Source organism: Oncorhynchus masou, chromosome 12, assembly GCF_036934945.1.
Source record: "Oncorhynchus masou masou isolate Uvic2021 chromosome 12, UVic_Omas_1.1, whole genome shotgun sequence".
In the NCBI taxonomy this organism is placed as follows: Eukaryota; Metazoa; Chordata; class Actinopteri; order Salmoniformes; family Salmonidae; genus Oncorhynchus; species Oncorhynchus masou.
Window position 1 is genome coordinate 61,916,371 of NC_088223.1, and position 26,882 is coordinate 61,943,252.

Sequence of the window (26,882 nt, forward strand, 5' to 3'; positions counted from 1 at the left end):
CTCAGTGGTTTATGTATCATCAACAGTACGTGTTATGGCAATGTCCTATCTACATGATTGTTGAACGAAATTAGGTTGCGGTCAAGTGTAGTGTTCAATTTCACCGACAGGTGGTGCGACATCAGCAACAGGAATCCATCGACAACAAACTGAGCCATGCTAGTTACGTTAGCTAGCAGTAAAAAAAAAGAGTAGCCAAAGATCAGGAATCAGACCGAACAAAAAAAATCCGAGTGTGATGAATAGCCAAGTATATATTCAATAATTAATAAAAGTTCGAGCGAGACAACTTCAGAAACATCTGGACTATTTTGAGGATTGATTACAGTGTTTGATTCAAACGAGGTAAGTTGTAAAATGGCGGATACGATTCTGGCAGTTTGTCGTTTTATCCAACGAGCTAACGGTAGCTAGCTGTGTTGCTATTAATGTTGAATACACTAGCACGTTATTATGTAGGACAACTCATGTTAGCTAGCTACAATAAGGAACTTGGATTCCGAGTAGCGGTTACATCGCAAATTAGCCGTGTCGTGTTAACTCAGCTTTCATCAAACCATATAGACGTTTCACTTGACTATGACAAGGATAAATACATTTGCTGTGAAGTTAACTTAATGTTAGTACGCTAACAGTAGTAACAACACGGTAACGCTAGCTAACCTAGCTAGGTTATGTTGCTCTTCTACGATTGTGTGCAGCGACTTTGTCTGATTTTGAGTCGGAATCGTTACCTAATCGTCTTGCTCACCAAAAACCCACAATGAGTGTTTGTTTATCTAACGTCAACTATTACCTAGTTCGATAGCCAGCTAGATAATAATGATAGTTAGCCAGCTAACGTTAGCTAGCTGCTGGCAAAGATGGAGGACGTCGAACATTGTTTACACGGAAGCTAGCTTGGTAGATATTGGAAATCTGTCTCGCTAGTATGACAACAAATACATGTTCGTACTTGTTGGGTAGTTTCTTTTAACTATTAACTTAGTTACATTTACTGTTACCATTACAGTTCTGACAACCTCAGAATGCTAGACTACGTTAGCTCGTGTTCGCCGACATCAACCAATGAACAAAGATGGAGTATTTTAAGAACGTCTATTGCTGGCCTTACATGGAGTAGGCCTCAAAATGGAGGCAACGCCGACGTATCTAACTAGTTAGTTCGTTCATTCTTCTCATTTGCAAAGAAATTAGCTAACGCGGCTTAGCGAATGGCCTTCATCTTGAAGCATCGTTAGCTTTAATACCTGGTTAGCAAGCTACTTAGCAAAGCAACGAACTAGGCTGGCTGGCTGGCTGGCTAGCTAGCTACATCAGGGTTCCCCAAAGGGCGGGCCGAGTTGGGCCGGCTGGCGATTTTATTTGGCCCCTCAACTTTCTGAGCAAATGTGTGTGTATATAATATATATATATTCGTTTTAACTAAAATACTGTAAAATCGCCAGCCAATCATCTTACATCTGTTCCCAAGTATTCCCACACAAACACAGAGGCAAATGTATTGTATTCCAATGTAATCAAGGTTTGAAATTCGAATTATTTTGTCAAATATTATATCTGTTTGCGCTTCTTGCAGTGTTATTTACCTTGATTTAACTAGGAAAGTCAGTTAAGAACAAATTCTTTATTTTCAATGACGGCCTAGGAACAGTGGGTTAACATCCTTGTTCAGGTGCAGAATTACATATTTTTACCTTGTCAGCTCTGGGATTCGATCTTGCAACCTTTCTGGTTACAAGTCTAACGCTCTAACCACTAGGCTACCTGCTGCCTAACTTGGCTATATACACAGTGTACCATTACCGAGTCCATGTGCAGCGGTACAAGGTCATTTAGGTAGAGGTAAAGTGACTATGCAACAGGATATAATAAGCAGCAAAAAGAGTCAAAAATAATTGGTCTACATGGTTGAACATAAGCAGTCTAATGATGCTTTTACAGCTATGTTTAAGTTACTGCATTTGTCCATTTGAAAGTTTGAAACCTGTCCATGAAGGAAAATCCGTTCAGAGGAGGGCAGTGTGTTCCACTCAAAGTATGTACTCTGAAGGGCTCTTCTATGAAACACAATAGATTTCTCAATTGAACTAACTCCTCATTTCTTTTCATATATTCTAGGTTGTATTACCCTACATTTAGCTGTATCCTGAGAGGGGGAGAAGTCCATACTTACTAGAGTGGGCCCAGAAAATGTTAAAGAAATGATAGCAGCACAGGAGTTGCACACAGAGTTTCAGTTTCCTCAGTAAGTATAACTTCGATGTGAAAAGTGTCACCACTTTAAAAAATGTAAACGGTGAAGATGCAGTGGACATAATCAGCAATGTATTGCGTAGATAGACCTTCAAACTAGTTCAGTGTGTATAATGATAATAGATTTATTTTATATAGCGCTTTTCATACAGAATCTCAGTTGCTTGAAAAAATCAAATATATAAAATATATACTGAACAAAAATATAAATGCAACATGTAAAGTGTTGGTCCCATGTTCGCAACATGTAATAATATCAACAAATTTACTGAGTTACAGTTCATGAAAGGATATCAGTAAATTGAAATAAATTCATTAGACCTGGGGAACTGGGGAGCCAGGCCCAGCAAATCAGAAATAGTTTTACCCACAAAAGAGCTTTATTACAGACAGAAAACTCCTCCATCTTCTGTCCGGATGACTGGTCTCAGACAATCCCGCAGGTGAAGAAGCCAGCTATGGAGGTCCTGGGCTGTCGTGGTTACATGTGGTCTGCAGATGTAAAGCTGGTTGGATGTACTGCCAAATTCTGTAAAACAATGTTGGAGGCGGCTTATGGTAGTGAAATTAACATTAAATTCTCTGGCAACAGCTTTGGTGGGCGTTCCTGCAAATGAAATGCCTTAATTGACATCCATGTCTTCGGCACCCGGGGAACAGTGGGTTAACTGCCTTGCTCAGGGGCAGAGCAACAGATTTTTACCTTGTCAGCTCGGGGATTCAATTCAGGAACATTTCGGTTACTGACCCAACGCTCTAACCACTAGGCTACCTGCGGGTACAGAGTCAATGTGCGAGGTTACAGGTTGGTTGAGGTCATTTGTAAAGTGACTATGCATAGATAGTAAACAGCGAGTAGTGTCAATATAAATAGCCATTTGATTAATTGTTCAGCTGTCTTATGGCTTGGGGGGGTAGAAGCTGTTAAGGAGCCTTTTGGTCCTAGAATTGGCGCTCCAGTACCTCTTGCCGTGCCGTGCGGTAGCAGAGAGAACAGTCTATGACTTGGGTGACTGGGATCTTTGACCATTTTTGGGCCTTCCTCTGGCACTGCCTAGTATATAGGTCCTGGATGTCAGGAAGCTTGGCCCCTTGTGATGTACACTACCCTCTGTAGCGCCTTGCGGTCAAATGCAGAATAGTTGCCAACCAGGCAGTAATGCAACTGGTCAGGATACTCTCGATAGTGCAGCTGTATAACGTTTTGAGGATCTGGGGACCCATGCCACATCTTTACAGTCTCCTGAGGGGGAAAAGGTGTTGTCATGCCCTCTTCACAGCTGTCTTTGTGTGTTGGTACCATGATAGTTTGTTGGTGATGTGGACACCAAGGAACTTGAAGCTCTCAATCTGCTCCACTTCAGCCCCATTGATGTTAATGGGGATCTGTTTGGCCCTGCCTCTTCTATAGTCCACGATGAACTCCTTTGTCTTGCTCACATTGAGGGAGAGGTTGTTGTCCTGGCACCACACTGCCAGGTCTCTGACCTCCTCCCTATAGGCTGTCTCATCATTGTCGGTGATCAGGCCTGCCACTGTTGTGTCATCAGCAAACTTAATGATGGTGTTGGAGTTGTGCTTGGCCATGAAGTCATGGGTGTACAGGAGGGGACTGAGCACGCACCCCCATGGGGCCCCAATGTTGAGGATCATCATGGCGGATGTGTTGTTACCTACCCTTACCACCTGGGGTGGCCTGTCAGGAAGTCCAGTTGCAGTGGGAGGTGTTTAGTCCCAGGGTCCTTTGCTTAGTGAGGAGCTTTGTGGGTACTATGGTGTTGAGCGCTGAGCTGTATTCAATGAACAGCATTCTCACATAGTTCCAGGTGGGGAAGGGTAGTGTGGAGTGTGATTTAGATTGTCATCTGTGGATCTGTTGGGGGCGGTATGCGAACTGGACTGGGTCTTGAGTTTCCGGGCATGGTGGTGTTGATGTGAGCCATGACCAGCCTTTCAAAGCACTTCATGGCAACCGGTTACCTTCGCTTTATTGGGCACAGGGACTATGGTGGTCTGTTTGAAAACATGTAGGTATTACAGACCCGGTCAGGGAGAGGTTGAAAATGTCAGTGGAGACGCTTTCCAGTTGGTCCGCGCATGCTTTGAGTACACGTCCAGATAATCCGTCTGGCCCCACAGCTTTTTGAATGTTGACCTGTTTATTATTAAAGGTTTTGCACACATCGGCTACGGAGAGTGTGATCACACGTTCGAAACAGCTGGTGCTCTCATGCATGCTTCAGCTCGTCTCGTAGGCTGCAGTCAGCATGCCAATTTCACGCTCCCTCAAAACTTGAGACATCTGTGGCGTTATGTAGTGTGACAACACAAGGTGCCCCTGTGTAATGATCATGCTGTTTAATCAGCTTCTTGATATGCCACACCTGTCAGGTGGATGGATTATCTTGACAAAGGAGAAATGCTCACTAACAGGGATGTAAACACATTTGTGCATAACATTTGAGAGAAATACGCTTTTTGTGCACATGGAAATTTTCTGGGGTCATTTGTTTCAGCTCATGAAACACTTTACATGTTGCGTTTATATTTTTGTTCAGTGTACAATGTTTACAGAGCTGTCTGCCAAGGCTTCCTTACAGTGGCAACCACGGAACTCAATGAAAGGTTGCTATGATCTCATTTTGGTTTCTGAACAGGGAGGCTGATACACAGTTGTCCTCTGACACAGACCTTGAGGACCCTGATGTCAAAAATGCAAAGCTTGGGAAAGGAAAGGTGAGAATTGCATCTAAAATCCTCTATCAACACAAGAAAGCCATAATAAGTTGGCTATGGCCACGTACTGTTATTCATTTGTGCACACACAATGTACACTGACACTTTACATGGTGTCCTTGTCCGTTCTAGGCAGGTAAGAAGGGGAAGAAAGCCCCTGGAGAGAAGGGAAAGGGTGGGGCAGCGAAGGGTGCTGGCCTTGGCCGGGTGAATGGTCACCACCAGGAGAATGGGATGGAGAACATGACCCTGTTCGAGGTGGTGAAAATGGGGAAGAGTGCCACGCAGGTTGGTACAAACTTTTTTTATTAGACAATGTAATTCTCAAAGCATGTTGGAGATTATAGTATTTTCATGTTAAAGTGATGGTGAATGGGTGTCTTTTCTTTTAGTCTGTTGTTGATGACTGGATTGAGTCTTACAAGAACGATCGAGACATTGCACTCCTGGACTTGATCAACTTCTTCATCCAGTGCTCCGGCTGTAAAGGTAGGAACCCAGAGTGGATTGAATAGAGTACTAAACCCTGAGAAAGTAGTTTCTAAATAATTTTGCATCCATTACTTGTGATTATTGAGCGAGTTAAGATTTTATGGTTATTCTGTTTTATTTTGCTACAGGTGCTGTCAGTGCAGAGATGTTCAGACACATGCAAAACTCTGAAATAATCAGGAAGATGACTGAGGAGTTTGACGAGGTACTGTCTGATGGTACACTTACTGTACGTCGTTATTTATGCCTCTGTCTATAGGGTCAATCTACACGTTATTCTCTATTTTTCTCTCTCTCTCTCTGTGTGTGTGATCATATAGGACAGCGGGGACTACCCGTTAACCATGGCAGGGCCACTGTGGAAGAAGTTCAAGTCGAGCTTCTGTGAGTTTATCGGGGTGCTGGTGCGGCAGTGTCAGTACAGCATCATCTATGATGAGTACATGATGGACACGGTCATCTCGCTGCTCACGGGCCTGTCTGACTCACAGGTCCGAGCCTTCAGACACACCAGCACCCTGGCAGGTCAGTACTAACACAACATAGACACTGGGCAGTTGAGGGAGGGCTGCAGTTTAAGCACTGTTAAACTACTAGCTTGATGTATGTAATGCTATCTTTTATCCCCCATATGTTGTGTGTCTATATGTAGGCCTGTTCAATATACCTTGACTTGATGGCCAGTCTGCATTAATAGTGCCTTATTAATTAGTAGATGTCACTCAAGTCAGTTGTTGTCTCTACCAGCCATGAAGTTGATGACCGCCTTGGTGAACGTGGCTCTGAACCTGAGCATCAACATGGACAACACTCAGAGGCAGTACGAGGCAGAGAGGAACAAGGTCATGGCCAAGAGGGCCAATGATAGGCTGGAGCTCCTTTTACAGAAGCGTAAAGAGGTGAGGAGGTTCCTCTTATGGTGCCTGAGCTGTTACCTGGTCCTAACAATTCTAACCTGACCATTTAAATATGTATATTTCAAAAGGAAAAGGCGCATCGCTCACTCACCAATTAAAGCATATTATTTTATTTTAACATCTAAAAGCTTGACGTTTTTGGCCTTCATTAATTGCCTTCATCCGAACCAGTTTCTGATGAAGTCCTAAACGTCAGACTTTTAATAATGAGCGAGCGATGCGCCTTTTCAATTCTGATTTTTATTTCGTTGCTCCTCGACTCGCGTTGGTTGTGCACCCTCCTCTTCTTTCCATTTAGAAATCTTAAAGGCATTTTTTATTTGAAATGTCTCTATTTTCAGCTTCAAGAAAATCAAGACGAAATTGAAAACATGATGAATGCAATTTTCAAAGGAGTGTTTGTTCACAGATATCGGTATGTATTGTAATTTGTCATCTTTCTACATGCAGAACAATGAATCCAATTAGAACTGTCATGGATTATGCGTTATATTTACAATCATGTATTGTTTTAGGGCGGAAATTATGAATGTTTTTTATGTAGTTAGGTTTTTTATTAAAGTTAGGGGGTCTAAAAAGAGAACTGTGGGTGCATTCACTAGATGTCAGAGAGTTAGATCTCTCAATGTGGAAATCAACTTCAGTGGCATGGAAGGCATACAGCAGCTGAGATGTGCAGACTGGTCTTTCACTGAGCTGTTCCAAGGCTCTGTGGCGCCCTCTTGTGCTAAACAGGAAGCAACGGTTGCTAAGGCAGAACAGCTCATCATGGCACAGCATGTGCCACTGATATCTGATCTAAGTAGGCTTTTAAAACTGCCTCTGGCTGTACCACTTAAGCTTTTCTAATGAATCCTCTTTTACTGCCCTGCCATAAGGTATCAAATAATTGAATTGACCAGTGAGCATGATGGGTCTGTGAATACGTCTGGACATTTCTTCTCTGTTTATCAGTGATGCCATAGCTGAAATCCGTGCAATTTGCATTGAGGAGATTGGGGTATGGATGAAGATGTACAGCGATGCTTTTCTCAATGACAGTTATCTGAAGTATGTCGGATGGACCATGCATGACAAGGTGAGCCATGCAATATGTCAAATCGCATTTGTGGGAGTGGTAAAGCGTTGCCAATAGTATTTCAATAGTAGGTTTATTATCAGGGTTGAAATGCTACAGCAAACCTTTTCACTTGGGGCCCCCCTTCCAGCATTGGGGAACATCCTGCGCCCCTCTCTAAACACGCCATGTCTATTTCTATGGGCACAAGCACTGTTCATGACACAAACTGTTCACCCCCTTCTTGTTGGTGGAGAGAATTTTGCAGATTTAAAATCTTATTTCCTGCAATTCTACACTTTATTTATGGGGAGCAAAGAAAATGTTGCAGTTTTTTAAAGCTAATTGTCTTGCAAATGTATATATTTTGCCATGTCTAATGTATATTTGTGATATTTGAGTGACTAAACATTTACAGTAACAAAAACATTAGCTGACATGGGCTAGTTATACATAGCTCTCTAAGGTGTTAGGTTCTAAATGAACCTATTAAAACTATTATGAACCTATTATCACCCATTGTGTCATACAGCTGCATAAGACAAAATACATATTCACACAAGAACTGAGAACAAGAACTTTAACACAAGAACTTTAACCCTTTCTCCTATGCTGAGTCTTCTACACATCTGAACAGCCAATGCATCTCTGTTGCTAGACAGAACCTTAGTGAAATCTGTTCTTCCTCACTTCATCTGACCTGACTTCGGCCCCAAATTGCTCACTCCTCCCCAACTCACGGCTGTCATGTTGACTTGCACCAGACTGTGTCTCTTCTCCTCCCATATGATCCCTGATGGTTAACAATGACATTTTCAGACAGAATATAAACGTTACACATTGCCTTCTCTCCCTCAGTGACATGAATAAGTATATTTCATATTTTCAGAAGCCAACAGAGGTATGTAATGACTAACATGACAAGAAGAACTGATGATGCACTACTTCATTTCGAAATTGCACCATGTGCATTCTACTATTACAACTTTCAAGAGTCAGTTTAAAGCCGCACGGAGTTCCCGCGCCCCCCCCCACAGTTTGGGAACCACTGAGCTACAGCATTGAGATTTGAACGTTGTGGTTACAACATTGTCTTCCCTGTGACTGCAGCAAGGTGAAGTGCGTCTCAAGTGTCTGACTGCGCTCCAGGGCTTGTACTATAACCGGGAGCTCAACGCTCGGCTGGAGCTTTTCACCAGCCGCTTCAAGGTAGGTCAGGCACTCAACCATCTCACCACTGACTGGGAAATCCTGTACATCACATACCACATCGTGGTTGGCCAGATGTTGACTTTCCTGTCATTGACAGGACCGCATTGTGTCGATGACTCTGGATAAGGAGTATGATGTTGCAGTGCAAGCCATAAAACTTCTGACTCTTGTCTTGCAGTAAGTATTCCGCAAAACATGTTACTATTGCAAATGTATTAGTGTTCAGTACTCCGTGACCCCTGGCCCTCCGCTGACCCTGTTGAGACCTTAGAGCCCTGTCTCTGTTGTTGTCACATTGCAGTAGCAGTGATGAGGTCCTGACAGCAGAGGACTGTGAGAGTGTCTACCATCTGGTCTACTCTGCTCATCGACCTGTGGCTGTGGCTGCAGGAGAGTTCCTCTATAAGAAGTAGGTCTCACACCGGCTGTCTGAAGCTGTGGTGAAAGCTGAATTGTGATTAAAGCCCTATTTGATTTGGAAATGCCTCCATGCTGAGAAATTGAAGTTAGTTTGAGAGTTATCCAGCAGCATTTAGCCTGACATCAATGTTGTCCTGTTCTTAGGCTTTTCAGCCATCGAGGTCCAGAGGAGGAAGGGATGCCCAGGAGGGGCAGGCAGAGCGTCAACGGGAACCTCATCAAGACCACCGTCTTCTTCTTCCTGGAGAGTGAGGTGTGTTCAGGCTCCATGTAGAGTCTCTGTCTGTTTGATGTGACCTACATGGGGCACGTGTTTTGGTTGTGAAAATCTCTGAACGTTTGCAGCTCCATGAGCACGGGGCCTACCTGGTGGACAGTCTATGGGAGTGTGCAGGGGAGCTGCTAAAAGACTGGGAGAGCATGATCAGCCTGCTGCTGGATGAGCCCATGCCAGGGGAGGAGGGTAAGGAGGAGCACCAAGCACTTGCACACAAACACACACTGTTGTTCACACTGTCATATCTCATCAACATGTTTGTCCCTGTCCAGCCCTGACTGACCACCAGGAGACTGCTCTGATAGAGATCATGCTGTGTGCCATCCGCCAGGCCTGTGAGTGCCACCCTCCAGTGGGCAGAGGCACAGGGAAGAGGGTGAGTGCTGCTTGGCATATACCAATGTAAGCCCCTCAGTGGTCAGCTCCAGTACTAGTGAGCTCTCAAGGCTCTATTCTCAGAAGCCATCTTTGAACATTCACTCCGATGACTGAGGTTATATGAAAACCTTTCATATAACATGATTGTGATATAATTTGGCTATTCTGAAAATTATCCTAGGTCTTGACAGCGAAGGAGAAGAAAGCCCAGCTGGATGACCGGACGAGAATCACTGAGATTTTCGCTGTGGCGTTGCCTCTGTTGTTGGCTAAGGTCAGTTATCAAGTCATCTAAACGACTGTCACTTGACAGTCAACACACAGCTGCTATATAGAACTCAGCCCCTGGAACCGCCAGATAGATGACCTCTTACTCAACCCTCAGTGTCTTGTAGCTCCCCTCACCCTCTCCATCTTTTCCTCACAGTACTCTGTTGATGCTGAGAAGGTGACCAACTTACTGCAGCTGCCACAGTTCTTTGACCTGGAAATCTACACCACTGGTCGATTGGAAAAGGTTTGTGAATTGTCTGACATTTCTGGACCTCAACTAATCCTACCGTACCTTAGATTGTTAACGGTAAGTTATTCACACTGTCATTGCGGCCGAATGTAGTTTGAGACCTCGCATCCCTTTGCCCTCTGTTTGTGTGCAGCACTTGGAGTCGTTGCTGCGTCAGATCAGGGAGGTGGTGGAGAAGCACACAGAGACCGACGTGCTGGAGGCGTGCTCCATGACCTACCACGCTCTCTGCAACGAGGAGTTCACCATCTTCAACAGGGTGGATATTGCCAGGTCCCAGCTACTGGACGAGCTGGTGGACAAGTTCAACAGACTCCTGGAGGACTTCCTACAAGAGGTGGGCTCACATGGCTTTGTGGTTCAGGGACTGTTTGAGATCAGATTTACAACTGTTCGTCAGATTTAATGATATTTAAAGACTACAGGACACTGAACCTTCAGAGTATTTCTTGTAGGGTTTTGTAATTGTAATTTTGTGAGTTAGTACTTGTGTTATATTGAGACTGGCATTGTAAATTTGAGTGGGATTTCACTTGACAGTTATCTGTTGTTTCAGGGTGAGGAACCAGATGAGGATGATGCCTACCAGGTCCTGTCCACACTGAAGAGGATCACTGCGTTCCACAAGTAAGGCCTCGATTAAGATTTAACGACTAATGTGTAATCCAAACATTTGCCAGTGAATGGTAGATAAATCAGAACTCCTTATCTGACTAGATTGTGTTTCTCTCTCCTTTGCAGTGCGCATGACCTCTCTAAATGGGACCTGTTCACCAGCAACTATAAGCTATTAAACACAGGACTTCAGAATGGTGATATGCCTGAGCAGGTACCTAAAGCATAACCCTGTTATCCCTTTAAACTCACCTAATCTCAATTCTTTACTATCACTTACCTTGTAATACTCTCTTTCCCAGATTGTCATTCATGCGATGCAGTGCACACACTATGTCATCCTGTGGCACCTAGCCAAGGTTTCAGAGGGCAGCTCCACAAAGGTAAATACACTGTTATCAGTGACTAATGACTATCCGCTTTCTACAAATGCTAGTGACAATTATGCCTGGATAATGAATGTGGTTTACTGCTTAAATAGTGAGCACTGAATACTGAGAATATCTGTTGTGTTTCCAGGCGGACATGGTGACCCTGAGGAAGCAGATGAGGGGTTTCTGTCTGATGTGCCAGAGCTACCTCACCAGTGTCAACACCACCGTCAAAGAGCAGGTGGGTTGTCCTACATCATGTCGGATCGCTGGACTTAGACACATTTTCCCATAAGGTGTGTGTTCACAATTCAGTGAGTGCTAAAAAGTTGCTGTGCTGGCTGATTACTGTAATGCATCGATCACACCGACAGCGTCATTGCGTAAAACGGTACGTAGCATCATCTGGATATGTGTGCAACAAAAGTTCAACATTCACCTTCACCTGCTACCATTTCTGTCAAGTCGTCTACACATACAGTCTGATGCATGTGTTCAATAAATCCAACGTATGCACCACACAGAACGCACTGCAACTGCCTCTGCAACGCATTGCTGCAAGGTTAACGCAGCATTCCATTGGAGAGGAATGTACTTCAACACAATGTACTACAACACAATGACGCTGTCGGTGTGATCGAGGCATAAAGCACTTAGTGTTTTCCCTTAAGTACATGGAGTAGCCAGCCAAATAGAAAAAGTAGCCAGCCAGGGAGTTCTGGGCTGGGGGGTGCAGGGGGTACATGCCCCCCTGGAATTTTATTTTTCAGAACTATCTCTACCTTCTAATGCCTTGATTCCATCTGAAATACACAGCTAAATTATTGAATACTTTAATGACTTTACCTCCCAGATTGGTAAAAATGTGTTGTGGTATTGAGTAGAAAGACATGGCTGAAAATGTATGAGTTTAGTTGGTTAGTTGTTTTGGATATCGCCTAGGCCTTTATGATCAGGACTATTTTCTTAGTAAGATAACCTTTTTTAACATTAAACCTGCCTTCTCTTGATGACAGTCATATTTACAGTTTTTCTGCTACATATGAATTGCCACAATGATGTTTGTTATTCAAATTATGTATTTTATTGGCTCTGCTGCTGTGGACACTTAGGGTAAGGAAACCAACGTGTCATTTTGTAATTTGACAGTTTGGCCTGTCAGTCAATCACTGGGGGTGGGATTGTCAGGGGAGGGGGCAGGATATTTGTGAGTCACAGAGTTGGTAGGGTTTCAGACCTGTCAATCAATCACCGTGGGTGGGACTTTGAGGGAAAGCGGTAGATTAGTAATCTAGTCAGAAACTAGTTTAGATTACTATTTCAATTTATTTTTTGTGGCAAAAACCTAAGACAAAACGTTTGTTCTCTCAAGTCAACATGGGCTCCCTATTGAGAAACAATATAGAATTGTGGGAAAATGGTTTTAAATGTTTCCAAAATTTCATTTGTCTGTGCCACCCGGAAGGGTTGGACAAGCTCAAATCACAAGCTTATTTCAATTCATGCTCAGCTGTGCCTCGCAAGTGATACAACAACTGATCTATTTTGTTTTCAAAGCTTGAGTTTTTAAATATAATATGGTCTGAGAAGAACAATATTAGCATGCCAAGCATATAGCCAATAGGCCTACTGCACAAACATCATTCCTGCAGACTGTTTTTACTAACGTTGCATTGGTTTACATTTTTTATGTTTCTATTTTATCTGAGCGGTTGATCTCTGCTTGCTTTTTGACTGCGAAAGTGATCTTGACTCAAAGGTTGGTTACCGCTGACCTGACATCTGTTCAAACAATAGCCATTTCTTCGGGAACAACCCATCACTAGACTACACTGAAGAGTCATTTTTGCCGTCACTGGCAAGTCTCGACATGGGCTTTGAATTTTTGGGAAAAACATACAAGATCTTTGGTTTACTCCTGATGTGACATGTCACTACGTTGTATGATTTATGCAAAAGGATATAGGAGATTGACTTTATTCAGTCAGTTTGAAACCTTTAATAATAAACTAGTCAACACTTGTTCTTTCTGTCGTCAATCAAACCACAGTAATAGCCTATGCGCCCCGACTCTGTGGCTGTGTAGGCCTCTGAAACACGCAAAAGAAAATAAATGATTCCGCCACAAAACAATAAGTGGATTTCAACTCATCATTACATCTTATGGGACGTGTCAGTTCACTCACAGGAAACGATGAAGCAGCATCATCCTCTGAAATGAAATTTGACTGCAGCCAAGCACAGCGTACATAAATAACATGGGTATCGAGAGGCAGGACAGACGGCAGACTGACAAACCAGCAGTTTCCCTGTCATCGCCCACTTTATTACTGACAGGTGTCTGTTCTACCAATAGATCACTCGAAGATGTATATCGTTCATTTTAGTGGGAGAAGGGTATACAGACTTTTCTGATTAGCGAATTGAAAAGTTTTAATGGAAGAAAAAAAGGCCTAGTTAATTTATCAAGTGGAAAAAGTAGGCAGCTTACAACAAGTCTGTTAACGGCTATTTAGCCAATGGCCAGCGCTTATGGACAACACTGAGCCCTGTGTGGCAACTGTTAACATGAAAAGACTTTGTAACTAAATGTGATTGATTGATTGACTGTGTTCCAGGCCTTCACCATCCTGTGTGACGCCCTGATGATCTTCAGCCACCAGATTGTGTCGTCGAGCCGGGAGCAGCTGGAGGCTCTGATCTACACGCCAGACTCATCCCTGCAGGCCGAGCTGCTCAACTTCATCCTGGACCACGTCTTCATCGACCAGGACGACGACAACAACAGCACAGGTCAGACACAGTCCCCTTTCAGACAGTCACCATACAGGTCAGACACAGTCCCCTGGCAGACAGTCACCATATAGGCCAGACAGCCCCCACCCTCACACAGCCCCTTGGCAGACAGTCACCATACAGGCCAGACAGTGCCCACCCTCAGACAGTCACCATACAGGCTAGACAGAGCCCACCCTCACACAGTCACCATACAGGCCAGACAGCCCACCCTCAGACAGTCACCATACAGGCTAGACGGAGCCCACCCTCACACAGTCACCATACAGGCCAGACAGCCCACCCTCAGACAGTCACCATACAGGCTAGACGGAGCCCACCCTCACACAGTCACCATATTTAAGACGTGAACACACGTCTTAAATATGTAGTAGAACACCAGAGCTCTTTCTGAGTTGAAGCAAACACCTTATATGGAGACCTGAATGATGACATTTTGCAAGGGGTTACTTATCGCAGTTGTAAATGAGAACTTGTTCTCAACTGGCCTACCTGGTTAAATAAAGGTGAAATAAAAAATAATTTTAAAAATGTGTGATTTTGGTTTTCTTAATTTTATCAGATGGGCAGCATGATGATGAAGCCAGTAAAATCGAGGCTTTACACAAGAGGCGGAACCTGCTGGCAGCGTACTGCAAACTGATCATTTACAATGTAGTGGAGATGAACACTGGAGCTGATATCTTCAAGCAGTACATGAGGGTATGTCTGGTCTCCTACAATATTTATCCCTTAACAAAACCATTCATGTGCTATTCCCAATCGATTACATGTGTTTTTCTCTCTAGTACTACAACGACTATGGAGATATCATCAAGGAAACGATGAGTAAAACAAGACAAATTGACAAGATCCAGTGTGCCAAGACCCTCATTCTGAGTTTGCAGCAGGTAAGAGCCTTGGAGGCATTAACGTTGGGGCGGCAGGGTAGCCTAGTGGTTAGAGTGTTGGACTAGTAACCGGAAGGTTGCAAGTTCAAACCCCCGAGCTGACAAGGTACAAATCTGTCGTTCTGCCCCTGAACAGGCAGTTAACCCACTGTTCCTAGGCCATCATTGAAAATAAGAATTTGTTCTTAACTGACTTGCCTGGTTAAATAAAGGTAAAAAAAAAAAAAAAGTATTGTCTTCATTTTGTACATTGTGAGTGTTTGGATGATCAATTTTAAAGTTGCAACACTTTTCTCTTTCAGCTTTTCAATGAGATGTTATCTGACCTCGGCTGCAACTTTGACCGCTCGTCGTCGTCCTTCTGCGGCATTAAAGAACTGGCCCGACGTTTCTCGTTGACCTTTGGCCTGGATCAGCTGAAGACCAGAGAGGCTATCGCCATGTTACACAAGTAAGCCTGCAGAAAATGTAAAACTCATCCTCTGAGTAGAAATCAATAAGCCCAAAGGTTTAACAGTTCTGTAGGCATGCTTTAATTTGAGGCTTCTCAACATCCCAGAACTGTTAAAGTATTTACAGCTCAATACTTCAATCAATTCCTTCCTAAATATGTTGTCTTGTGCTGCACTTGCTGCAGGGATGGAATCGAGTTTGCCTTCAAGGAGCCCAGTCCCCAGGGTGAGGGAAACCCTCCTCTCAACCTAGCCTTCCTGGACATTCTCAGCGAGTTCTCCTCTAAACTGCTGCGTCAGGACAAGAAGACTGTGTAAGTCAGAGGAAACTGTTCTACTTATTTTTCTGTGCAGTCAGTGACTGTCTTGTCCGAAGCCAGACAGACCACAGCTATCAGATCAGGCATAGTCATTGCGCAGCTCACGAGCCACATGCGTCTCTCTGCGACTTAATTGGCAGCTTGTGGCAATAATGTAAAAACATTTAGTTGTTTTTTTTCCTCATTCAGCTGAATGTGCTGCTTAGTTCATGGAACCGTGGTTACATGAATTACCTTATTAGCAACTGGGACAAACGGTGCTGTAAAATCAGTTTCTAGCGCATATTGAAATACCTTTCCAATACTTTTATGATGATCACTCCAAAGAATACTTCATCCAGACTGAAATTTGTCATTACCCGTTTTGACATATCTTCTACTATAACTTTTATTGAGATAATAGCGATAAGGTCAGATTCTAAAGATTCACCAATTGTCCTAAAATAGAGAATCAGATAATCAAATAGCTTGATGGTCCATGTTAATAGTATCTTAAATATCATGTATAAATCTATTTAATATCAAGTATGAATCAATTTGACTTTGGGACCTCCCAACCCCCATCCTCCGATGGGTATGGGAGCTTGCACCGTGATTTTGTTTTACAAGAGTGGCTCCCTCTGAGATATTGGTGACTACCACTGCACTAGATGATGGATGTTGAGTTGTGGTCCTCTGTCCCCTGCAGTCACCTCTACCTGGAGCGGTTTATGACCTTCCAGATGGCCTTGCAACGAGAGGACTGCTGGCTGCCCCTCATCTCCTACAGGAACTCCCTGCAGGCCGGAGGGGATGACGACACCATGTCCGTCATCAGCGGCTACAGCAGCCGAGGTTCCAGCATCAGGAGCAAGAAGGCTAAGCCAGCCAGCACCGGGAAGAGGAAACTGCCTGAAGGTGAGTGTCCGACACAGAGCCACAGAACAGCACAGGCAACATACTATGACACACAGTCATTTAAACCTGAAAGCTCAATGTTTAGTGATATGAAATACACAACAACTTGTGTTCCTGAATCTGGCACCTGCAGCACAATGTCAGATCATTGATCAGGGACAAACAGATGCTAAAAGCCTGTCCAAGCAATACAATAAATCTAGCCAAATGATCAATTTAGATTTTCACTTGGGAATAACTTGTTGAATGGAAATGAGATATTTATGAATTGAGGCGAGTGTTTGCTAGACGTTATGAGATGTTGGCATTATAAGATGGGGATCATCAACTAGATTCAGCTGTGGGGCGATTATTATTTTTTTCTTTCTGAGCGGATTGTCAGGGGCAGGAACATAATTACAAATAATTTGTTGGCAGCAAATTGACCGCAAGAAGCCCAAACAGATCTAATGTTTCACTGAAACATAAAAATGTCAAACTTTGTCTACATTTGTATACAATCACGTTTCTCTCTATTATGAATCTGAATACTTGGGAACAGATATCTTAAATTAAGATCACTTGGAGCTGATTTCCTAGTGTTTTTAGTCTGTCCAACAACAAAAATATATATTTTGCTCAGAACTTGGGGTGGCCAAATAAAACCACCCACGAGCCAAATATGTCTCGTGGGCCGCCAGTTGAGGAACCCTGCGCTAAGATGTCTCGATCTGAGCAGTGAGTAGTCCGCCCGCTGTATAACAACCTCATTAAACCCTATGAAACCCTTGCTATTGCAACAGAGGAGAGTAGCAGCTGCAGCACAGACGCTGTGTGGATGAACCGGGAGCAGAATGTGCAAACGCCAGTGATGATGCCCTCGCCGCATCTCAGCTCCACTGTGCTGAGGGACCCCAAGAAAATGAGGCCGGAGGAGAGTTACATGGGCGTCTACAGCATAACATCCGAGCAGCAGCAACAACCGCTGCCCCCCCAGCAGCAGCACCATCAGACCCCCATGGACTACAAGTACGGAACACCTTTCTATGGCTCAACACCTTTTGATTCTCATGAGTATCTATGGCTATTCATTGTAGGGTGTCCACTCTGTCCAGAGTGGGTGAAATGCGCTTTGATGATTACATTTATTTTCTTATGTTAGTTATAAAATACGTTTTACCAAGACATATGATTATTCATGTTCATTAGCGTTATATCCAAAAACTCCGATTTTATAACCTAATACATCTGATAATAAGCACTGAGCTCTGTTGACATAGCAGTGCAGTTTTCTCATAACAAATGTAACTTTTTGTGGTCGTCGTCTTCAATGTTGTTTCTGAAGGGTCACAAAAAGCTAAATTAGCATGACACGAGCTGAATTAAATGTAAAAGGCTTTGTTAATAAATGGCTAGGTATAGGCTCAGTGCTCCGTTGACATTTCAGAGACGCTTGTTTTTGTGAGAAATCTTCTAAAATTAACAGGAATTTTTTTTAATATGAAAATCGTATTCTAAAATATGAAAATACTACATGTCACATCTGAATTTCGATATCCATTTTACCTCTATATTGTTTTATGTCCTGCGGATTCGAGAAGAAAGATGAGGAGTTCAACGGGAAAGTGAGCCTGTCAGGTAGCCAGTAGCCTTAATTTTTGCATAGAATCCAACCTATTTTTTACGCGATGCAATTTTCCATATTTTTTTTCTTGCTAGCTTTTTTTCCCAAACGATGCATTTTTGATTGGACACCCTAGCCATTGTAATGTTACTTATCTACGTATGCGATGTTATCACAATTAATTATATATTCAATGAAACCGCTGAAGTTCACCTCTTGTATGAATAAATATGACTGTCTGTATTAATGCTTCGGTCTCTGTTTTCAGTACCCAGGTGACCTGGATGCTAGCCCAGAGACAGCAGGCAGAGGCCCGGCAGCAGCAGGAGCGAGCCAGCATGCAGTATGCCAAGATGAGAAGCCACATGCAGCATGCAATGTAAAACAGCACTTCTCTTCCAGACCACAGTGGTGTTTCAACCCCAGTGTAGTACATAGTCATTTGCTGCCATGTGTAATGCATTTAGTTATTCGTGGCCATGTCTTTGACCCTCTAGCCGCCGCAGTTCAGGACTCATGGAGGACGATGAGGAGCCAATAGTAGAAGATGTAATGATGTCATCAGAGGACCGTTTGGAAGATCTCAACGAGGGCATGGATTTCGACACTATGGATATTGATCTGGTAAAATACACTCAATGATGTTTATTTTCTCACTAGTAGTGCATTTATGAATATTACGGCTTTGGTGTTTCTTCTTACTCTGCTGTTATTGTTTAGCCACCATCGAAAAATCGTAGAGAGAGATCGGAGCTGAAGCCTGACTACTTTGACCCTTCTTCCATCATGGATGATTCGGTGGGTATTGGTTTGTTATTGAGAGTAAAATGATATCTACATTGTTAAAGATAATGTATAACAAACCATATGATTTACAATAATAGTGGCCGTGTTGATACCTAGTTAGTTAGTGTCTTTGGTATACATATGCTCATGGAAACGCTATACTCATATTCTTCAATTCACTTTTCCATAATATACAGCAAGTAATTTAAAAACTAAAATGGATTTTCCTTCCTTTTAGGTCCTCAATGTTTCAATGTTCTAAGCTGATCTGCATGAAGAGGACACTGTGTTGTCACCGAAAACCTTTTTGATGACGAGAAGTATTCTCTGTAGAGAACTGCTTTAAGATAAGCTCATGGGACTATTTGCTTGTGAGGCAGCAATGGATGCCCTTTCGACATCATGTTTGAATTTCACCTTTACTTTTTTCAATCAATGGGCAGGTTTTTGTTTCATGTAAATACGTAGTGTCTGACATACTTTTAAAAGATAAAATCTGGCATGGCATGTAGCCATATATTAAAACATATACAGTAAGAGAAAATGTGAAATGTCTTCATATTGTTGGAAGGCCTTACCGCAAATATTGTTGGAACTCCTTACCGCAAATATGAAATACCAGTCATGGTATTTTTTTTAAAGGTTAATCTGTTCTGCTTTTATAACATATAGAAGACTTTGATTTATAGATATTTTGTAATGACAATCAGATGTAAATCAGTACTTTATAATCATGTTATTACTCATAGAGAGTACAGAAATGACCTTTGTAATCAAATTTCTGGTGGGTAACAACAGATGTGGCCTGCAGTTTATTTCTTTTTTTCCAGTGTTATAGATGAGACCTCTTGATGAACTGATAATGCCCAAATGCCATTTGACCAATTGACAGGCTTAGTTTGAATTCTGATTTGCTTTTAAAAGTTTGATGATTTGAATGCTGTGTGACTTTTTGAAGAGTGGTACAAACGTATACTGTGCAGAGGGGTTGTATAAAAGAGCGGTCAAAATGTTCTCTGTTGTCTGTAAGAGAAAGCTTGTTATAGAATGTTTCTAAAACACAACATTTAAGAGTTTGGATGAGCTATCATGGTATCATAATATATTATTATATATAAGTAAATATATAATTACATATTATACAGTTATAAAAATGTGTAATATATTGTGAATTGGTGCTCATTTTATATTAGTTCAGTTTTTGTTAATTTGAAATCCAATTTAGGAAAGGTTCAATAGAATGTAAACTGGTTTAAATTAACCTAACTAATGTGCAGTTATGTATAAGAATTTACCTGTATTTGTATGGTTTTGTTTGTCTTTTCTAAGGATTCTTGTTTGAATAACTTTTCTTTACCTCTATGTACATTAGGTTGGTTTGCGGTTCCCAACAAGCTTTTTTGGGGGAATAAAATTGTAATCATGAATATTGTAAATTTATAGTTTTATAAACAGCTTAAAACACAGCCTCCTTTTTAAAAGCAAAAATGTCACATCAAAATCTAAATACGAATCTACAAACCAGAGTTTCATATTTTTCATTATTTAGATTGTAGCAAGGTTAGACAGTAAATAAATAAATAATTGAAATGCATAATTTCACTTAAATTTGATGTATGCGTCATACTGTCATTTTGATATTTTCCTTTCTGTTGTCCTTGCATTGAACTGCTGAAAGTGTGCATACGTCTGTATGTGTATGTATACACACATAGATATATATATATTCAAATGTATATACATATGTGTTTTTTATTCTATTTACAAAGTGTCCACTGTACCATTTATGGTTTGTATTTATGTCTGGAGACAGTAACTTTTTGAACAAAATAAACCCCCTGCAATTGTGTGATGATTTGAGTGTTGTTATCAGTTTTTAGTAGGTCTATAGAGCTCACCAGCTTGTATTCCCAAAACCCAGAAATGAGTTACCTCTAGTTTGTTCAGCCTTCCCTATGGGAAAAAAGAACAGGGTTTTGGAATATACACAGGAAATAAAGTCTGAGGTTAACACAGGTTTAGGAGATCTTATCCGTTTTGTTTTATAAGATAATAGCACTCAACATTCACTTTAATTATGAAGTCTTTGTGCATTTTGAATCATGTTATTAGAAACAATGTGACATTAGCTCATGAAGATTATCTTATAGAACTAAACGTATAAGATCTCCTAAGCCTGTTTAATCTAAAACCTATACAAAAACAAAAAAAACATACAAAAATATTTTCTCTATAGGCTTTGTCCAAAGAACCATGGCGGAGTTAGTGCCTACAAAAAGACAACATTACTATTTCTCTCTTACACTTAAATTAGATTACTATGGGACGAGTGCAGTATTGGCATCACTGGTTGTGTGACCCTGGTTTGAATCACCTGCCTCAGGGGTTGCTACACTGGTGTCAGCACTGGGATGGTGATCATGGAGAGGATGAATGTGGGATGAATAAAGGATGAATGTGGGTCTTTTTAAAGAGTGAGGAAGCCAATGTTACAATGGGGATATGGGTAATATTTGAGGTGTTGTGAGACTTCTATGTATGCACATACACACATCCTCCATGGAGACATGATAGGCAATGTGATACGTTAACAACTGGATTTGACCTTCACTGTCCCGAATTTGCATCAATACTGTTGATACACTGAAATTGAGACGCTCCCAGCATCCCATAATCATCACATGCACATGTATTCAACACATATCATATGCTCTGAAGTGATAGAGAAGCTCAAGAAAGCCTACAACCCAGTGGAGCTGTACAGCATCATTTGTTATCCTTACACTAGTATACGTCATATTATATTTTTTTGTTATTGTAGCATGGTCATTTTAGGCTTCCAACAGTTATTTGTGGTTAAATTTGACTGGAAGACCTGAAATGTATTCGGCGTCCCACGATGCACTGGTTTGCATTCTTTGACCCGGCATTCAGCTAGACATCCGGGCTATGTGTAGTATTTTGGGGAAGATGGCGACACTTATCCTGCCTGCTGATTGGATCAAAAACTGGGAAAAATCTGGAAAACACGACTTGTAAGTTGTACTATATTGTTAAATTGTGAAGACGAATGTCTTGTTTCATTTTCCATACGGGTTGTTGAGCCATGCAAGCAGTTACCATCGTTATCCTCGTACGAGACCTGGGCAATGTGAATTAGCAAACCTAGCATGCTAACTAGCTAACCCTACTTCAAACAGTGAGGCCATTTCACTATAGCAAGATACCGTTGCTGGGGTTCAATAATTTTATTAGAAATTATAGTTTGGTACAGAATTCGACAGATTCCATTTGGGATTGATATAACAATACATTTAACACAGTTGGCCTGGGTCATTCGATACGAACTAATTAGTTAGCTAACTTTCGAGTCCGCCGCCAGTCCCCCGAAGAAACTAGCTACAGTAGCTTATTGCTGTGAAAGCCAGTAGGCTAGCTAGTTAACGTTAGCTAAGCAGCTAATGATGCAGGTTAGCCTGGTAGTTGACCCTGTACATTATAACGTTAGCTAGTAGTTACCCAATGTAGCTAACTAGCTAGTTGGTAAGATAACTTCATGAACAGTGAGCTAGCTACTGCATCACACAACGTGCAGTTGGTGATCACATAATAAGCTAACTAGCTAGCGACGCACCCCCAGCAAGCTGATTATGCTGGCACCTCATTCTGATTCTTGCTACACGAAAACATTAGCAAGCTAGCTCGTTAGCCACTTTGTTTAGAATAGCCACCACCTGTATGGATTAACGAGCAAGCTACTGATATTTTAGGTAATACATGGTTCCCAGGCAGTTATCACTTTGTCTACAGATTTTCTATCATCATGGTAATTTTTATGGTAATCCCTAACTAGCTAGATAACGGTACTGAATTGAAAACATGTCGTCGACTGAGTTAGCTAGTATGGGGGCGATTTCGATTGATTTAATAATGGGCAATAATTGACTTACAGGAACAGTTAGGGTTAAGTGCCTTGCTCAAGGGCACACCAGTTGGCATTGGTCAGTATTTAGTCTTCAAGCTCTCTAGTAACTGGACATTCCAGTTTTGACAATGTTTTAAATTGCCATATGAAAAAATGCTCTGAATGGCGTCCTCATAAAACAATAACCTCTGTTAGTTACAGTATTATATGCAGTGTTATTATTAGAGGCTGACATTAGGCTGTCTGCAACACACTGTACACATTATGTATATACTACTGTACACTACTACTAACTGTACCAGCTATGATCATTTAGATAACTATTCACTGAAAATACTAGTATACTAGTCCCTGAAAATAAACTAGCTAATATAAAGTCACCTTTCCCCTTCTCTGTTCAGTGTACAACTATGTAAGAATCTTGCAGACAAAACCAATCATGACAGCATAATAAAAGGTATGTACCTCTCTGTGCTATTTGAAATAACAGTATGCATGTTAGTTTTGATACAATTGAGTACAATTGCTACGTGAAATTAAGATGTACTATTCATTCAATGATGGGTTCTCGCTATGACAGGTGTCGTCTAATGTTCTTATAGCATCATACCAAGCTTATATCTCAACAGCTCTTCGGTTGACTGTTTGTGAGTAGGTCTAATACTGACACATTATATTGTTAATAATTCTCTTCCCGTTTGCCTCATCCCTTCATTCTTTAGATATACAGGCTGCTTTGTATGAACTCTGCTGGCATGTCGTACAAGGGAACTTCAAGCTGGACCTCGCTGCTAGCGTCCTCAGTGACATGATGGTATGTATGGCCTTGTTGAAGTCCTCTCATTGTCTGCAATGTCTGTCATCCCAGAAAACCTGCCATGCGTTTTGAGGATTTTGTGGCCTATACAATAGTCCTTTTAATGAAAACATTGACTCGTACAGTATCTGGAGTGATGTTTATGTCGTTCTTATTTTCTGGTTAGTAAAGATGCACTATAGAGAATCAGCATCTGTCTTGTTTTTGTAGATATACAGTGCCTTCGGAAAGTAATCATACCACTTGACTTTTTCAAAATGTTATGTTACAGACTTGTTCTAAATTCTAATTATTAAAAAATATATATATTTCCCCAAAAAATTATGGGGTGGATCAGCTTTAGTAGATTGTTGCTTCCATCAATGTAATTGTCTGCATCATTTCCAATCCCCCATATATTTTTGGGGTATGTGTGTGTGTACAGTTGAAGTTGTAAGTTTACATGCACTTAGGTTGGAGTCATTAAAACAAATTTTTCAACCACTCCACAAATGTTTTGTTAACAAACTAGTTTTGCCAAGTCCGATAGGACATCTACTTTGTGCATGACACAAGTAATTTTCCCAACAATACAGACAGATTATTTCACTGTATCACAATTCCAGTGGGTCAGAAGATTACATAGAATAAGTTGACTGTGCCTTTAAACAGCTTGGAAATTTCCAGAAAATGGTGTCATGGCTTTAGAAGCTTCTGATAGGCAAATTGACATCATTTGAGTCAATTGGAGGTGTACCTCTGGATGTATTTCAAGGCCTACCTTCAAACTCAGTGCCTCTTTGCTTGACATCATGGGAAAATGAAAAGAAATCAGCCAATACCTCAGAAAAAAAAATCGTAGACCTCCACAAGTCTGGTTCATCCTTGGGACTTTCCAAACACCTGTACAAACAATAGTACGCAAGTATAAACATCATGGGACCACGCAGCCGTCATACCGTTCAGGAAGGAGACTCGTTCTGTCTCCTAGAGAAAAAGTGAAAGTCAATCCCAGAACAACAGCAAAGAACCTTGTGAAGATGCTGGAGGAAACTGGTACAAAAGTATCTATATCCACAGTAAAACGAGTCCTATATCGACATAACCTGAAAGGCTACTCAGCAAGGAAGAAGCCACTGCTCCAAAACCGCCATAAAAAGCCGGACTACGGTTTGCAACTGCACATGGGGACAAAGATCATACTTTTTGGAGAAATGTTCTCTGACCTGATGAAACAAAAATACAACTGTTTGGCCATAATGACCATCGTTGTGTTTGGAGGAAAAAGGGGGAGGCTTGCAAGCAAAAGAACACCATCCCAACCGTGAAGCACGGGGGTGGCAGCATCATGTTGTGGGGGTGCTTTGCTGCGGGAGGGACTGATTCACTTCACAAAATAGATGGCATTGTGAGGAAGGAAAATTGTGGATATATTGAAGCATCATCTCAAGACCTCAGTCAGGAAGTTAAAGCTTGGTTGCAAATGGGTCTTCCAAATGGACAATGACCTCAAGCATACTTGTAAAATGGCTTAAGAACAACAAAGTCAAGGTAGGTATTGGAGTGGCCATCACAAAGCCCTGACCTCAATCCCATAGAGAATTTGTGGGCAGAACTAAAAAAAAAAGTGTATGTGAACAAGGAGGCCTACAAACCTGACTCAGTTTCACCAGCTCTGTCAGGAGGAATGGGCCAAAGTTCACCCAAGCTTGTGGAAAGCTACCCAAAATGTTTGACCCAAGTTAAACAATTAAAAGGCAATGCTACCAAATACTAATTGAGTGTATGCAAACTTCTGACCCACTGAGAATGTGATGAAAGATATAAAAGCTGAAATATGGGGTGGCAGGGTAGCCTAGTGGTTAGAGCGTTTGACTATTAACCAAAAGGTTGCAAGTTCAAATCCCCGAGCTGACAAGGTACAAATCTGTCGTTCTGCCCCTGAACAGGCAGTTAACCCACTGTTCCTAGGCCGTCATTGAAAATAAGAATTTGTTCTTAACTGAGTTGCCTAGTAAAATTAGAAAAAAATCCCTCTACTATTATTCTGACATTTCACATTCTTAAAATGAATTGGTGATCATAACTGATTTTTATAGGATTAAATGTCAGGAATGATGAAAAACTGAGTTTAAATGTATTTAGCTAAGGTGTATGTAAACTTCTGACTTCAACTGTACATGCATGCTTGCATTTTTTTAATGTACCTTTTATTATTCCCTGCAAACCCTACAACCTTTCCCCCAATTGGAGTAAACTAATAAACAATAAACACTTAGGCTTCTACCTTTTAGTTTATACATACTATACACATTTTACAGACACAGTCTATTTTTCAATAGTTGTATTTTTTGTTTTTAGTCCTGGCCTTCCTCTATTTCTGATGTCGATCCAGTTTGATATCTATTTGTAACTATGCTATTTCACAAAATGTCTGAACCTTTGTTATCTTTTATCTTATTGTTATTAGTCACACCCTTCAGCTCTGTTCAACCCCTCCCATCTATCTCTGAACACCATCCATTTTGGATTTCTATTTGCCATATATTTTTCAACTGTGCTGTGATGCTTCACAAAAGTACTGAACCTTTCTATTCTCATAGCTTCTACAGATTGTAAATTAAAGAAACATTTTTGCTAAAATAGTAATTATATTGTTGATTGATTGAATGACTTTTCAAATAACCCAGCATTGCTATCTGCAGCGTTAGTAAATGTTGCCATTCTTGGACCTGTGACCAAAAACGAGCTACATATGGACAATACCAAAATAAATGATCTAATGACTCTGCCTCCTTGCAGCAAAATCTGCAGAGCTGGGAAGGTTGTATCCCATATATATATATATATATATATATATATATATAAATAAAAATAATGTGTTGCAAGAATTTTGTATAATTAAAATAGAAAAATACAACGTTTTGAATCTTGCGTCATTTTGCGTGTCAATTCATAACCCATGTGCCATGGAATTGGTACATTAAACTATTTTGCAATTTATATGGCACAACTGTCCATTTTTTTGGTCCTTAAATGAAACTGGTATATATTCTTGTTTATCACAATTTTCTTTAACCATTTTTGGACTGTAATGCAGGGCCAACAGACAAGTTCCTTGCTTTTCTCCCCTTCTACTTTTCTCTTCCATTTTTGTTGTAAT

The 26,882-nt window shown here is 41.4% G+C and overlaps 2 protein-coding genes across 3 annotated transcripts in view; both read left to right on the top strand.

Moving 5' to 3' along the window:
* The first annotated feature begins 111 nt into the window (after nt 1-111).
* LOC135550590 (cohesin subunit SA-2-like) lies at nt 112-20,853 on the top strand. The gene is made up of 34 exons (XM_064981537.1): nt 112-345; nt 2,122-2,248; nt 4,914-4,992; nt 5,125-5,280; nt 5,385-5,481; nt 5,613-5,689; nt 5,805-6,009; nt 6,232-6,383; nt 6,743-6,816; nt 7,356-7,479; nt 8,569-8,667; nt 8,768-8,847; nt 8,972-9,079; nt 9,235-9,343; nt 9,436-9,553; nt 9,640-9,743; nt 9,927-10,019; nt 10,173-10,262; nt 10,402-10,605; nt 10,825-10,895; nt 11,010-11,097; nt 11,186-11,266; nt 11,403-11,495; nt 13,873-14,047; nt 14,613-14,752; nt 14,839-14,940; nt 15,243-15,391; nt 15,578-15,706; nt 16,401-16,609; nt 17,392-17,617; nt 18,481-18,591; nt 18,710-18,836; nt 18,933-19,010; nt 19,237-20,853. The coding sequence occupies exons 2-34, from the start codon at nt 2,205-2,207 to the stop codon at nt 19,258-19,260; spliced, it is 3,816 nt and encodes a 1,271-aa protein (XP_064837609.1). The 5' UTR covers nt 112-345; nt 2,122-2,204; the 3' UTR covers nt 19,261-20,853.
* Nucleotides 20,854-21,925: 1,072 nt separating this feature from the next.
* LOC135550591 (THO complex subunit 2-like) overlaps nt 21,926-26,882 on the top strand; it is a 62,615-nt gene continuing 57,658 nt past the window's right edge. For both annotated transcript variants that reach the window (XM_064981538.1, XM_064981540.1), the window contains exons 1-3: nt 21,926-22,033; nt 23,325-23,380; nt 23,646-23,737. In XM_064981538.1, the coding sequence (XP_064837610.1) occupies nt 21,948-22,033; nt 23,325-23,380; nt 23,646-23,737 (234 nt within the window). In that variant the 5' untranslated portion in view covers nt 21,926-21,947. The remainder of the gene's footprint in view (nt 22,034-23,324; nt 23,381-23,645; nt 23,738-26,882) is intronic.

Excerpts from the sequence above, each read along its gene's own strand:
- LOC135550590 (XM_064981537.1), top strand. The coding sequence starts at position 2,205 with ATGATAGCAGCACAGGAGTTGCACACAGAGTTTCAGTTTCCTCA. Across the intron at positions 5,482-5,612 it reads CCAGTGCTCCGGCTGTAAAG|GTGCTGTCAGTGCAGAGATG; the intron begins GTAGGAACCCAG and ends ATTTTGCTACAG. Across the intron at positions 15,707-16,400 it reads CGTCAGGACAAGAAGACTGT|TCACCTCTACCTGGAGCGGT; the intron begins GTAAGTCAGAGG and ends TGTCCCCTGCAG.